General features: G+C 32.2%; 1 protein-coding gene across 1 annotated transcript; it reads left to right on the top strand.

The window, feature by feature from the left end:
- Positions 1-1368: 1368 nt before the first annotated feature.
- Positions 1369-1803, top strand: LOC115694926 (uncharacterized). The gene has a single exon (XM_030622028.1). The coding sequence runs from the start codon at positions 1369-1371 to the stop codon at positions 1801-1803; it is 435 nt and encodes a 144-aa protein (XP_030477888.1).
- Positions 1804-14742: the final 12939 nt, after the last annotated feature.

Below are 14742 nucleotides of genomic sequence, written 5' to 3'. Positions count from 1 at the left end.
ATTATTTTCAAATCCAATTTTTTTTTCTTTTTTGATAAGATTTTCATATTCAAACTTTGTCTCTGCTCATCCATGTGGTCCTCAATTATTCAGCATTTACATTGATTGACCCCATTGAAAGATACACTAGGAGATATTCACATGTGAAAGTTTTCACATGCCAAAAATCATTAAACTAAAACCAAAGTCCAATTACTTCTAAAAAAAAACAAAGTCCAATTGGCTATGCAGACTGCTATTAAATTAAAGTTAAACCACCATTTAGTTCTCATACTAAGGATGAAATTGAAAGTTGTGGCTGCCAAACTCAATATTTTTTCCTTGCCCACTTCCTTAAACAAACTTTGGCACATAGTTGTTTAGCAATCAATCCATTCAAAAAACAACACACAAGAATTCGACTAAGATATGTGCACATTTTGTGAAGATTTGAAAATAAGCAAGTTGGCATGGATTGGATTGTGTGCCAAATTAGCAGAAATTGAGAACATTTTGTTTTGACTCAAGGATTTGAATTTCTATATACTTCTTGTCAATTTGTTTGCCTAATTCTCAGAAAAACTTTTTATGTCAACATTTTATCACAATGACTATTGTAAGCTTTGGAAAAAAAAAAAAAAAGACGAGTAAGCTTACAAAATCACTGCTATAACTTTCAAGATAAGATTACAAAACATAAAATTTAAGTAATAACATGTTTTGACACAAGTTATATAATGGGATTCTTTTGTAAGAAAAATAGTTCACTAGAGCAAAAGATATCGCAATTTCAGGTCAATTTGAAGGTAGTAATAAAATGCTTTCTAACTTTTCAAAATGTAAAAAACAAAATGAAATTATAAGCTAAAAAACCCCTTGATTGCTATATGTGAAGTATAAGATACTATATCACATGATCCGAGAATTGATGGCTCATCTATTTGGTCTAGTCTCCTAGTGGACTTTTACTGGTTTTCTCAGATGTTTTTTCTACTTGTATTTTTTCGCTCTTTGTAGCTTCTTTGAGGGTTAGTGTTTATTTTCTCGTTGTGGTGTCTCTCTGTTCTCCTTGATGGTCATGGCTATTGTGAAGGAAGTAGATAGTGTTGAGGTGACCGTGGATGTGGACTCATGATGTCGGGAAGGTTTTGGAACGCGACAGTAATATAGAGATGGAAATGATGGAACTGTTTGAGGACCTCTCTCTTGAGGATATTGTGGTGAATAGGGCTTGTGTTGGAAAAGTTATCGGGTGTAAGAGCATGGCCATCAATGGTGAAGAAAATACTTCTTGGCATCTAGAATCTGGAGCAAGGCTGGAAGATGAAGAAGTTTGACGAGGGGGTCTTAGGTTTCTTCTTCGATTCAGAAGAGGATTGTGCTTTAGTCATGAACAAAAGATCGTGGCTGGTTAATGGTGTGCTGCTGAATCTCAAACATCCTTGGCTGATTGAAGGGGAGGTGCGTATGTCAGATTTTAAAGTGGCTCATTTCTGGGTTGAGTTTCACGGTCTGCCTACTCGGTGTCTCTCTGAAACAAATGCCCCTATTCTCACCAAGAAGGTTGGTCAGCTTGTCAAAACTAACGGGAAGAGGAAGGAGGAGATTGTGAGGGTTGATTATCTCAGATGTTGGATTGATGTGTGGATTAGTCATCCTATCCCTACTGGGTTTTTCCTCAAAGCAAACCCTGAATCCTGGATTCAGTTTAAGTATGAAAAACTGCCTTTCTTATGTTTTAATTGTGGTAAATTAGTCCATGCAAACAAAGAATGCACTGAACCCACGGTATGGGTTAACCCTGCGCGGTTGGACCTACTGTGAGAATGTATGGGTCGTGGATTAAGGTAGATGGAGCTCGTGGGAATTGTTTCATGGCCTTTGGCTCTAGTTATGAGTTGGTGGTCTGTGATGAAGGTATAAATTTACAGGGGAATGCCCAGCGTGCCAAAGGTGTTTGGAAGAGACAGTATAATATCCGTTCAGAGCAGAATGCCAGCTCCACTATGAATGGCGTGAAGATGAAAGCGCAGGTGGCAGCAAGGGGAAGGCCTGACAAGGAAGTACAGGATGGTACGTTGCATGGTGCCTCCATTACCATGCAGCGTAGTGGGAATGTTGTAAGCGTGAACCGTGGCACAAATGGCAGTACGGCTGTGATGGCTGAGGGTGATGTGGTCCCCGATCCTACAATTCCTGAAAAATCGAGTTTTTACAAATGTCAATAATATATATATATATATATATATGAGAGTATAAAACTGTATACGTTAGCAGAAGCAGAATGTAATTCTGTTACTAGAGAAACCAGTTTTGCAGCGACAAAACAGAACAGATAGAATATAAAAAATAATTGCAGAAAATTAAATCACTTGACACAAGAAATTTGTACGTGGTATCAGTGTTCTTTCAAACACTACTAGTCCACGGGGCCACGCCTAGAGAATGAAACCAATTAGTAAAGTATCAAAGATTACAAAAGCAATTGACTTAGACAAATTTAGACTCCCTCTAGTGATTTGCCGCAACTCTTTGTAATCCATCTTGCTAATCTGATCTCTGAAACACACCAAGTAGTGAACTCCCTTGAGCTATTGATGTGTGCTTACTTCCTCCCGAAGTAAGGCTTAAACAAATCTTCTCCCAAAGATATATGCTCACTTCCTCCCGAAATGAGACTTGGAAAAGTCTTCTCCTGAAGACCCACGTTTGTTCAAAGCTTCTCTTCAACCTATTCTAAGAATAGTATGAGATCATAATAAGAAAATCAAAACCTAGTTGAACACTTTTTTACAAATGAAACAATCTTCTCACAAAGAAAGATATGGAAATATGAGACTAGAAGAGATGAAATCGTTTGGTCGCTCTCTAGGTCCTATTTATAGAGCATAGCAACCCTAGAGACAGCCACAAAAACAATTTCCTAGCTGTACAAAACTTTCCTAAAAAATTCTTGATTTGCAGCATCAGAATTGAGTTTCGCAGTAGGAGATCAGGACCAGAAAGGAAACTTTCTAAATTGAACCAAGATCACGAATTTGGACTTCAAACCTGCTAAATAAAGATAATTTGATTTGTTCTAATAGAGGCAAAATCGAAATCATCAATTAGAAAAAGGGAAAGTCAAGTTTCCCAAATTAGGCAACTTTTCATAAGAGAATTTCTTCTCTTACAAGAATTTTCCAAACAAAGAAAAGTCCAGCTGAAAAATGATTCTTTCCTAACATAGAAAAGAGCAATAAAAACCGAATAAACAAGGTAAGAAAATCGGTTATGAATGCAAATAAACCTTACCATAAAGTAAAAAATATTTTGGCATCTAACTTGCCAAAAAAGGACTTTACAATTCTAAATGTGTATTCTATATAAATAGAGAAATATATATGTAGTTCTCTATTTATATATGTCGTAAAATTGTATATGTAGAGTTTAATTATTTATTTATTTTCTTTAAATTTTTTAACATTGTAATCTCATACAATATACTTTATAGAAGATGATTTTATTATTATTTATTATGTTTTTTTATTTAAGTTTTCAACCATAATACAATATATATTGTTGCAGCAAATAATAAAAAAAATTTCTATTTCATTTACAAGATTTTTAGTAATTCTTTTAATTATTATTCATTTTAATTTTCTTTTTGCTTTTCAACATTTTTATTACATATTGCATGTATATTGTTGCAGCAAAAGTGTGACAGTCAGTAGTAGGGCTGTACATGCGGTCGGTTTAGTCGGTTTATACTACATATTTTCTAACCCAACGTAAAGATCGGTTTGTAAAATTCTACATACAACCTACCCAATTAAAAAAATAAATAAATAAATCTTAACCCGACCGACGGTTTGGGCGGTTTGGTCGGGTTAACCCGCCCAAACTGAAATAAGAGGGGGTTTTTTTTTTTTTTAAGTTTCAACTAAAATAAAAATTAACCATATAAATACACAATATATGTGAGAAAGAATTTGATTGAGAGGTTGAGAAAGAATTTTAGGATTTGGGACTTTTTTTTAAAATATATATTATATAAAATTAAAAAAAAAAGTAAAAATCGGGTTAAATCGGGTTGGGCGGTTTAATTGGGCGGTTTGGGTCAATTTTCAACCCGCCCAATTAACTGATTGGGCGGTTTAGAATTTTGTCGAGTTATGTCGGTTTGAATTTTTTATCGGTTTTGTCGATTTGGTTTGGGCGGGTTATTCGGGTTGGACGGTTTACCAAAAATTTTGTACACCCCTAGTCAGTAGTCCTGTGATCCGTAAGGGGAAATACTAGATAAACTGTGCAATCCCACATCGCCTGGGGAAGGTTAATGATTCTGAGACTTTGTAGGTATGGGACTACACAATTGAAGAGAGTTTAAATAGATTGATTGGTACTACCTATATCAATAATATGCATCTTGTTTTTTGGTAGCCCAAAGAACTCCACAGTTAAGCGTGCTTGACCTGGGGTAATTTCAGGATGGGTGATCTCTTAGAAAGTTTTCTCAGGAAGCGTGCGATTAAGGACAAAGCACGCTGGAAACACTCCTGTTGGTTTAATTTGTAGGGCCAGTCATCAATTTAGGAAATAGCCAGAGTGGTGTACTCGTGTATAAGAGTCATTCAGGTGTAAAGGCCCAATGAAAGCTTAAAGCGGTAACATTACAAAAAGACAATAGAGATTTTTGTATTTCATTTACAGAATTTCTTAGTAATTTAATGAAGAAAAAAAAATTCAACATGGATGGGTTTTCATGTTTTGTTACCATTGGAATTGATCTCCTAATATATGTACTAAAGTCAATGAAGACCTTTTACAAAATATATAGATATACAATAACTTAACCCTAATATCCTATTTTCTTACTCATGATCCGTAGCAATCTCTTTTATTATAATAATTGAACCCAAAAAAAAAATGTATGTTACAATAATAATATAGAATTTATATACAATCTACTAATCTATAGAATTTATTTAAATATTTATGAGATTTTTTATGTACAAAAATAAAGTCACAAATTCCAAAAATAAAAGTCACAAATTCCTTTCCTCATATTTTATAATTTTCTATTTATATTTTCTCTTTAATAAAAGTCACAAGTCACGCTCGTCATGTGATTGAACGTGACTTGCCATTTTCTTGTAATCGTCTAGTTGTTTAATGAAATGTTTGGTTCTAAAAAAAAATATATATATTGGTAATTATAAATAAGATACAAGAATGATAATAGTTTTCAAATCATATATTGAGTTTTGGAATTTATAAATGTATTTTTACGAAATTATTATTAAAAAAAAAAGTTAAACCTTAATAATTTAAATTTAAATTATCAAGCATTTAAATTTAAATTTGATTCAATTCTATTAACTTTTCATTATTAATTAGTATATTAATATATTTAATCAATATATATAAGATATTGTTTTAAAAAAATATATTTTAACAATTAATAAAATTTTATATTGAAATTGTAACTGAAATTTGAACTCTAATTTAATTTATTCAAACAAAATACATTTTAAACACTAAGAATAATATATATATATATATATTTATAATAAATAAATTGATCAAAAATAATAAATTATTACTCACATTATTAAAATAAAAAATACCAAAATTTGAACTTTGATATATTTTCATGAGTTATTATTAAACAAAATATAGAGATATTTATCGTTTTAAAATACATAAATTTTAAAATAAAAATTTTCGTTGTACATTCCTATTTGTGCTCAAAGTTCTGTTTTTTTTTTTTATTATTATTATTATTATTATTATTATTATTATTATTATTATTATTATTATTATTATAATGAAACTATAAATATCATCAAGTGTTTGATGCTTGTCAAACAAAAATCTTAATTAATTGATCATTTCAATTTTAAAAAAGAAAAACAGAGAGAAGAGAGTAAACCATGAATCATCATCAAGTTCGAGGTATGTGCTATATTTTACATATTTATTATTATACTATATATTATTAATTCATAATAATAAAAAAAGAACAAGAGTACGTTTCTTATATATATATATTTTTTTCTATAGATTGGGCAGGACTTCCAAAACATGTTGTAGAATTAATTTTGGAGAAAGTGGAGACAAGCATAGATTTTTCAAGTTTGAGTAATGTGTGTGTTTCATGGCATTGTTTGGCCATTAAAGACAAGTATACCAAACACAACAAAATGTTGCACCACCATTATCTTCCAATGCTTCTAGTTCCTAACCAAGAAGAAGATAGTTGGAGGGTATACAATGCTATTCATAATAATAATTTAAAACTGAAGTTATCTTTATTATATAGCAAACGTTTTAATGGATCTTTACTAGGTTGGTTAGTGGTTGTGAATGAAGACTACACTATAACACTTCATAAACCTTATTATTGTTATATTATTTATTATATAATATAATGTTTAAGATTAAAATTGTGATATGTTATATATATTATTACATATAATATAATTGGGAATTATATGCATGTAATAATCACAATATTATGTGATTGGGAGTTACATATAGTTGTAACATATAAGAGGTGGAGTTAATATTTTGTAACTTCCACATGATCACTAATTAAGTGTGTAAAGAGTGGTTACACAACTTAATTTTTGAAATTCAAAAACTATAATTCAAATATAGTTGTTGGGGATTGAATTTTATCATTTATAATGTGTATAAGTGATATAAAATAAAGTGGGAATGGTTTGGAATATGTTGGAGTGTTATTTGCAAAAGCTGAAAAATTTAGTAACTAGTAACTAGTTACTATGTTTTTCAGCATTAATAGTAGAACGTTTTTTGCTATTGGGATGGCTTTGAACAACTCCCATAACCTCCAAATCACCCATTTAATCCCATTTACACCCCATTAAAAAATGGTAACAGCCATTGGGTGTGTGATGTTTGAATTTCAAAGTTTGTGATCCTAAACACTATAAATAGAGGTCTTGGTTCACCCTTTGAGACACACTCTTCTCTTCTATCTTTCAAACACAAAGCTAGAGAGTTCTAAGGTTTGATTATTCCTAGAAGTATTTCCACAAAGCCCTAAGTGTTTCATAGAGGGGGAAATAATCTTCTTGGACAAAGGTGTAGAAACTTTGTTCAAGCTTTTGGTGATCCCCATCTCCACTTTGGGTGTTTGCTCTTCTTTCTTATTTTGTTCTATTCTCAAGTTTTATTTTGTTCTCTTGTTCCCCTCTAAACACTCCTATATATATACTATCATATATTTATATATTGACTATATAGTACTATATATATTATATATACACTCTTTATTTCTCTACTATATATCATCTATTATATATATTCTATATCATATATATATATACTCTATTATATATATATACATTATTATATATATATATATATACTTTTTACATTTACTTGTATCTTTGAGTTTTTGAGTTGTAACTCTTTTCTTTTATTTGTATTTTGTGCTTTGGGATTGGAACTCTTTATTTAATATATTGTCCTTGTAATATTTTGTTTAGAGTTGTAATTGTCTTAATCTTTTATTCATCTTATTTTATTCTTCCATTGTAATCTCTCTATTATTTCTAACAATCAAGAAGATTATTTTTTGTTTTCAATGGAAGGAGAAACTATCAAGATGATGAACCAAGACTTGGTGAGATTGGACCGCTTTGATGGCACCAATTTCACTAGGTGGAAAGACAAGGTGAGGTTCCTCCTAACCACACTCAAGATTGCCTATATTCTTGAGTCCACCTTGGAGCCGTTACCCGCACCTACCGACAAGGATACCGATGAGGTCAAGGTACAAAGGAAAAAGAGAGAAGATGACAATCTTCTATGTAGAGGACACATCCTCAACTCACTCTCGGATAGGCTTTATGACCTATACACCGACACTAAGGATGCTAAAGAAATTTGGGATCACCTTGAAAAGAAATTCAAGGCCGAGGAGGAAGGTACCAAGAAATTTTTAATTTCTCAATATTTTGATTTAAAATTTCTTGATGGTAAACCTCTTTTACCTCAAATTCATGAGTTGCAAGTTATTGTTAATAAATTAAAAGTGCTCAAAATTGAACTTCCCGAGGCATTCCAAGTTGGTGCAATAGTGGCAAAATTGCCACCATCTTGGAAGAATTATAGGAAGAGAATCCTTCACAAAAATGAGGATTACTCTTTGGAAGAAATCCAAAAACATATTCGAATCGAGGAGGAATCGATATGTAGGGATAAGCTTGTGGAGGGGTCTAATGAAGAGACTTCCAAAGCAAATGCAACTTTCAAAGTTCCTAATAAGAACAAGGGAAAGACCAAAAAGGGTAATAACTTGGGTCCAAAGTCTAAACCAAACCAATTCAAAGGTGGAAAAGGTCCATGTTTTGTGTGTGGCAAACTTGGACACTATGCTAAAGATTGTAAGCATAGAAAAGACTTTAAGGGACCCAAAGTAAATGCTATCGAGGAGGATATCATTGCTACTCTTAGTGAGGTGAATTCCGTGCAAGGGAAAGTGAAGGGATGGTGGTATGATACATGTGCCACCGTTCATGTCACATATGACAAATCATTGTTCAAGACCTTTGAAGAGTCAAAGGGTAACCATGAGATCCAAATGGGTAATGAGGTCAAATCAAAGGTACTAGGCAAAGGTACCATTGATGTATTTTTCACCTCCGGTAAGAAAGTCACATTGGTGAATGTGCTTTATGTGCCCGACATGAATAGAAACTTGATTAGTGGTGACTTACTTGGAAAGCCCGGCATTAAGGCCGTTTATGAATCCGGTAAGCTCATACTTACCAAGTCTAATGTATTTTTGGGCAAGGGGTACTCTTGCGAGGGAATGGTGAAATTGTGCACCAATGATGTAACTTTTAATGTTAGCAATAATAAAGCTTCTAGTTCCACTTATATGATTGAGCATGATTCTTTATTTTTGTGGCATCTTAGATTAGCTCATATTGGTTTTTCTACTATGAAAAGAGTTAAAAAAATGTGGCATGATTGATTGTGATATAAGGAATTGTGGTAAATGTGAAACTTGTGTAAAAGCAAAGATGATTAAAAAACCTTTTCCAAATGTTGTGAGAAATTCAAAATTGTTAGATTTAATTCATAGTGATTTATGTGAATTAAATGGTATTCTAACTAGAGGTGGTAAAAGGTATTTTATTACTTTTATTGATGATTATAGTAGATATACTTATGTATATTTGTTAAAGCAAAAGGATGAGGCCTTTGGTGCTTTTAAGATTTTTAAAGCGGAGGTTGAAAATCAACTTAACATGAAAATAAAAGTGTTGAGAAGTGATAGAGGAGGTGAATACTTCTCTAATGAATTTACTCATTTTTGTGAGGAAAATGGTATAATTCATGAGAGTTTGACACCACATACACCACAACAAAATGGTGTAGCTGAAAGGAAGAATAGAACATTTCTTGAAATGGTCAATTCTATGATAGTGTACTCTAAGTTGAACAACAACTTATGGGGGGAGGCACTTTTAACCGCATGTCATATTCTTAATAGAATACCTATGAAGAAAAATGACATGTCTCCATATGAGTTATGGAGAGGAAGAAAACCAAATATTGGTTACTTCAAAGTGTGGGGGTGTCTTGCTTATTGTAAGAAGACCGAACCAAATAGAACCAAGCTGGGTTCAAGGGCCATAAAATGTGCATTTATTGGTTATGCCAACAATAGTAAGGCATATAGGCTATTGGATGTGGAATCCAATGTTGTAATTGAATCTAGAGAAGTAGAATTTTTTGAGAATAAGTTGTATGAGGACAACTCTCAAAGTTCCACACCTCTAGGTGAGAATATTTTATATGAAAATAATTCTCAAGCTTCTACTTCTAAAAGAGGATCTCAAGAGGAGAACACTACTAAAGTTGTAGAACAACCCATTGAACCTAGGAGAGGTCAAAGGGTGAGAAAAGATAAAAGTCTAAATAAGGATGAAATAGATTCTCAACTAATTTCTTTCTACGTGTTAGAAGGGACTAGAGAAGAAGTAATAAGGAAATTTCCTTTAATACTTCTTATTGAGGATGATCCTAAGACTTTTCTAGAAGCCATGCAATCTAGAGATAGTGCATTTTGGAGAGAAGCAGTTGATGATGAGATGGACTCAATTCTCTCCAATGACACCTATGATGTTGTGGATCTTCCGCAAGGATGCAAAGCAATTGGGTGTAAGTGGATATTTAGAAAGAAATATCACACTGATGGCTCTATACAAACCTTTAAAGCTAGGTTAGTAGCTAAAGGTTTTAGGCAAAAAGAGGGTATTGATTATTTTGATACTTATGCTCCTGTTGCTAGAACAACTACCATAAGGGTGTTGTTTGCATTGGCTTCATTACACAACTTGTATGTTCACCAAATGGATGTAAAAACGGCATTCCTAAATGGTGACCTTGATGAGGAGGTCTATATGGAACAACCCGAGGGGTTTGTCCTACCAAACAATGAACATAAAGTGTGTAAGTTGAAGAAATCCTTATATGGATTAAAGCAAGCTCCGAAACAATGGCATGTCAAGTTTGACAATGCTATTCTTTCAAATGGCTTTAGGCATAACAATGGAGACAAGTGTTTGTATTCAAAAACTTGTAAAAATTATGTGATAATTGTTTGCTTGTATGTGGATGACATGTTAATCCTTAGTGATAACATGAAAGGAATAGAAGAAACTAAGAGGTTTCTTTCTTCAACCTTTAAAATGAAAGACCTTGGAGAAGTCGATACTATTTTGGGTATCAAAGTTACAAGGCATAGTGGGGGTTTTGCTTTAGGGCAAGCACACTATATTGAGAAAGTGTTGAATAACTTTAGCCATCTAAAGGCTAAAGAGGCCAACACACCATTCGATCATAGTAAACCACTAGTTAAAAATAGGGGTAGGGTCGTGGCTCAGTTGGAGTATGCAAGTGTTATAGGGAGCTTTATGTACGCTGCCCAATGTACAAGGCCCGATATATCATTTGCGGTGAGTAAACTTAGTAGGTTTACTAGTAATCCAAGTGTGGATCATTGGAAGGCAATAGGGAGAGTTTTGGGTTATCTAAAGAAAACCAAAAACCTATGCCTTCACTACTCCAAATTTCCTTCAATTTTAGAAGGATATACTGATGCAAGTTGGATAGCCAACCTTGGGGATAATTTGTCCACAACTGGTTGGGTATTTACCCTAGGTGGAGGGGCGGTTTCTTGGGGGTCCAAGAAACAAACTTGCATTTCTCATTTCACAATGGAAGCGGAGTTTATAGCTCTAGCTGCCACTGGGAAAGAGGCTGAATGGTTAAGAGATCTCTTAATTGAGATTCCAATTATTAAAGAGGATGTATCTACAATATCGATACATTGTGATAGCCAAGCAACATTGGCTAGAGCATATAGTGGAGTATATAATGGGAAGTCTAGACATATTAGTCTAAGACATGGATATGTAAGTGAGTTGATTCAAAGAGGAGTCATCTCAATATCCTATGTGAGATCAAGTGAAAACTTGGCGGATCCGTTTACGAAGCCACTAACTAGAGATTTAGTGGAAAAGACTTCTAAAGGGATGGGACTAAAACTCCCTAAACCGGTTCACAATTGAGGGTAACCTATCTTAATACTAGTAACTTTACTAGTGTTAGGTTCAATAGGTTAGAACAAATCAATGTGTGAACAAATGTGATAAGTACTATATGTCCCAACCTATAAAGTTGTTAAGTACTTAGTGAGTTACCAATTTGAGGGTTAGACTTTTAAAAGTCTATAATAGAATTCAGTTTGGAAAACAAGTATTTTGGTAACAAATACTGTAAGAATTCTACCTATATTGACCTGAGGGTGGTGCCGCCCTAAATGAGAAATAGGGAGTATATTTTTTTCTCAACAAGGTTAATGAATGGAATGTGCACAAGGCCATTAACAGTGCAAAGCGAGACATGAGGTCTTGGGTGAACCTAGCAAAGGTGTGTGTGTCCTTACCGTTTTATTATAAAGAAAAGTTGGTTCAATGCTTTGTCAACCAAATTTTCAATAAAATTTGTGATGATTACACTATGCTTAAGTTCAAGTTGAAAAACACTTAACTTTATGCACTTACGCAAGGACTCTATAGAGAGTGTTGATTTATTCAATCAAAGTGGGGGATATATGAGATATTTGATTGATTAAATAAAGTGTTACAATGAGGTATCACAAATTTTAATCTAGTGGGGGAATGTTATATTATTTATTATATAATATAATGTTTAAGATTAAAATTGTGATATGTTATATATATTATTACATATAATATAATTGGGAATTATATGCATCTAATAATCACAATATTATGTGATTGGGAGTTACATATAGTTGTAACATATAAGAGGTGGAGTTAATATTTTGTAACTTCCACATGATCACTAATTAAGTGTGTAAAGAGTGGTTACACAACTTAATTTTTGAAATTCAAAAACTATAATTCAAATATAGTTGTTGGGGATTGAATTTTATCATTTATAATGTGTATAAGTGATATAAAATAAAGTGAGAATGGTTTGGAATATATTGGAGTGTTATTTGCAAAAGCTGAAAAATTTAGTAACTAGTAACTAGTTACTATTTTTTTCAGCATTAGTAGTAGAACGTTTTTTGCTATTGGGATGGCTTTGAACAACTCCCATAACCTCCAAATCACCCATTTAATCCCATTTACACCCCCATTAAAAAATGGTAACAGCCATTGGGTGTGTGATGTTTGAATTTCAAAGTTTTTGATCCTAAATACTATAAATAGAGGTCTTGGTTCACCCTTTGAGATACACTCTTCTCTTCTATCTTTCAAACACAAAGCTAGAGAGTTCTAAGGCTTGATTATTCCTAGAAGTATTTCCACAAAGCCCTAAGTGTTTCATAGAGGGGGAAATAATCTTCTTGGACAAAGGTGTAGAAACTTTGTTCAAGCTTTTGGTGATCCCCATCTCCACTTTGGGTGTTTGTTCTTCTTTCTTATTTTGTTCTATTCTCAAGTTTTATTTTGTTCTCTTGTTCTCCTCTAAACACTCCTATATATATACTATCATATATTTATATATTGACTATATAGTACTATATATATTATATATACACTCTTTATTTCTCTACTATACATCATCTATTATATATATATTCTATATCATATATATATACTCTATTATATATATATATTCTATATCATATATATATACACTATTATATATATATACTTTTTACATTTACTTGTATCTTTGAGTTTTGAGTTGTAACTCTTTTCTTTTATTTGTATTTTGTGCTTTGGGATTGTAACTCTTTATTTAATATATTGTCCTTGTAATATTTTGTTTAGAGTTGTAATTGTCTTAATCTTTTATTCATCTTATTTTATTCTTCCATTGTAATCTCTCTATTATTTCTAACAATTATTTCATATCATCATCATCTTCAAACCCACTAACTACTCATCAAGTAAGTCTTCCATGTTTACTTCCTCCAACTCTTTCTCATTTGGAGGCTTATTTAGAAGAAGATGAATATTTTGATGATAATGAAGACTACTATTATGCAGGAAAGCAATATCATGTAAATAAGGCCTTAATTACAGCTAGTCCATTATTAAGCAATAATAATAATGAGTGCATTGTTGTTGTGATATATGGAGAAATATGTGAATTGGCTTGCATTAGATATGGGAAAGACACAACATGGACAAAGATTAAAGATAATCAATTTGATAGAGAATTTGAAGATGTAGCTTATTATAAGGGCAAGTTCTATGCTCTTACATTCAATGGAACACTTGTATGTTTTGAGTACCCAAATCCAAATACTGAAATAACAACAATTTCTATGGAGTTGGTTATTGCCCCAAATCTTCGAAGACTCAGAGGAGATTTATTTATACGAAGATATCTTGTGGTTTCATCGTTTACTGGAGAGTTATTGTGTGTTGAAAAGGATGTATTTTGGAATGAAGATGGTTATGTTGAACGCATTACCAAAAATTTTAGAGTTTTGAAACTCGATTTGGATGGAGATAATAGGTGTGGTAAGTGGTTAGAAAAGAAAAGTCTTGGTGATATAGTTTTATTTGTTGGTGATAATTCAAGCATTGTGGTCTTGGCTTCTGAGTTCAATATTCAACCGAATTGTATATACTTTACTCATGATGAGATATTTGGTCTGCCCACTAAGACGGATCGAAATTGTGATTTAGGAGTATATAACCTCGACGACCAAAGTTTCAAGTTCAACTATAATTTACCCTCAACTATGTTTCACAGGATATTAAAGCGACCTCCAATTTGGATTGAACCACCTATCTCATGAATCTATGTTAATCAGTGAGATAATATGGGTTAATTGTATGTTTCCCACTTTCTTAAATAAAAGCAGTTTCTTTTAATATCTATAAACAAGTTTGTTTTCTTAATTTCTTTTTCATTAAACTTAATCTTTCTCATGTTTGACATGTTATATTATTATTATTATTATGGGCTTTTTCACTTTTACCCGAGAAATCTTAAATTTAAAAATAGTATATGGGTAATTTCTCTTATTATTATATAGGAGAAATATGAGTTAATGATATTTTACTCTAAAATTTATCTAATTTACATTGTTATTTATTTTCTTTTTAGTTCTATTATTTTTTTAATTTTTTATTAGCTTCATAATTAAATATTAGGGCAATTTTTAGTAATATACCTAAAATGTAACAAAATTAGCAATATAACCTTCGGTCATTAATTGTACCAAATACCGTTTATGTCCCT

The sequence above is a fragment of the Cannabis sativa genome, chromosome 6 (genome assembly GCF_029168945.1).
Source record: "Cannabis sativa cultivar Pink pepper isolate KNU-18-1 chromosome 6, ASM2916894v1, whole genome shotgun sequence".
In the NCBI taxonomy this organism is placed as follows: domain Eukaryota; kingdom Viridiplantae; phylum Streptophyta; class Magnoliopsida; order Rosales; family Cannabaceae; genus Cannabis; species Cannabis sativa.
This window is presented reverse-complemented; position numbering and strand designations above follow the sequence as displayed.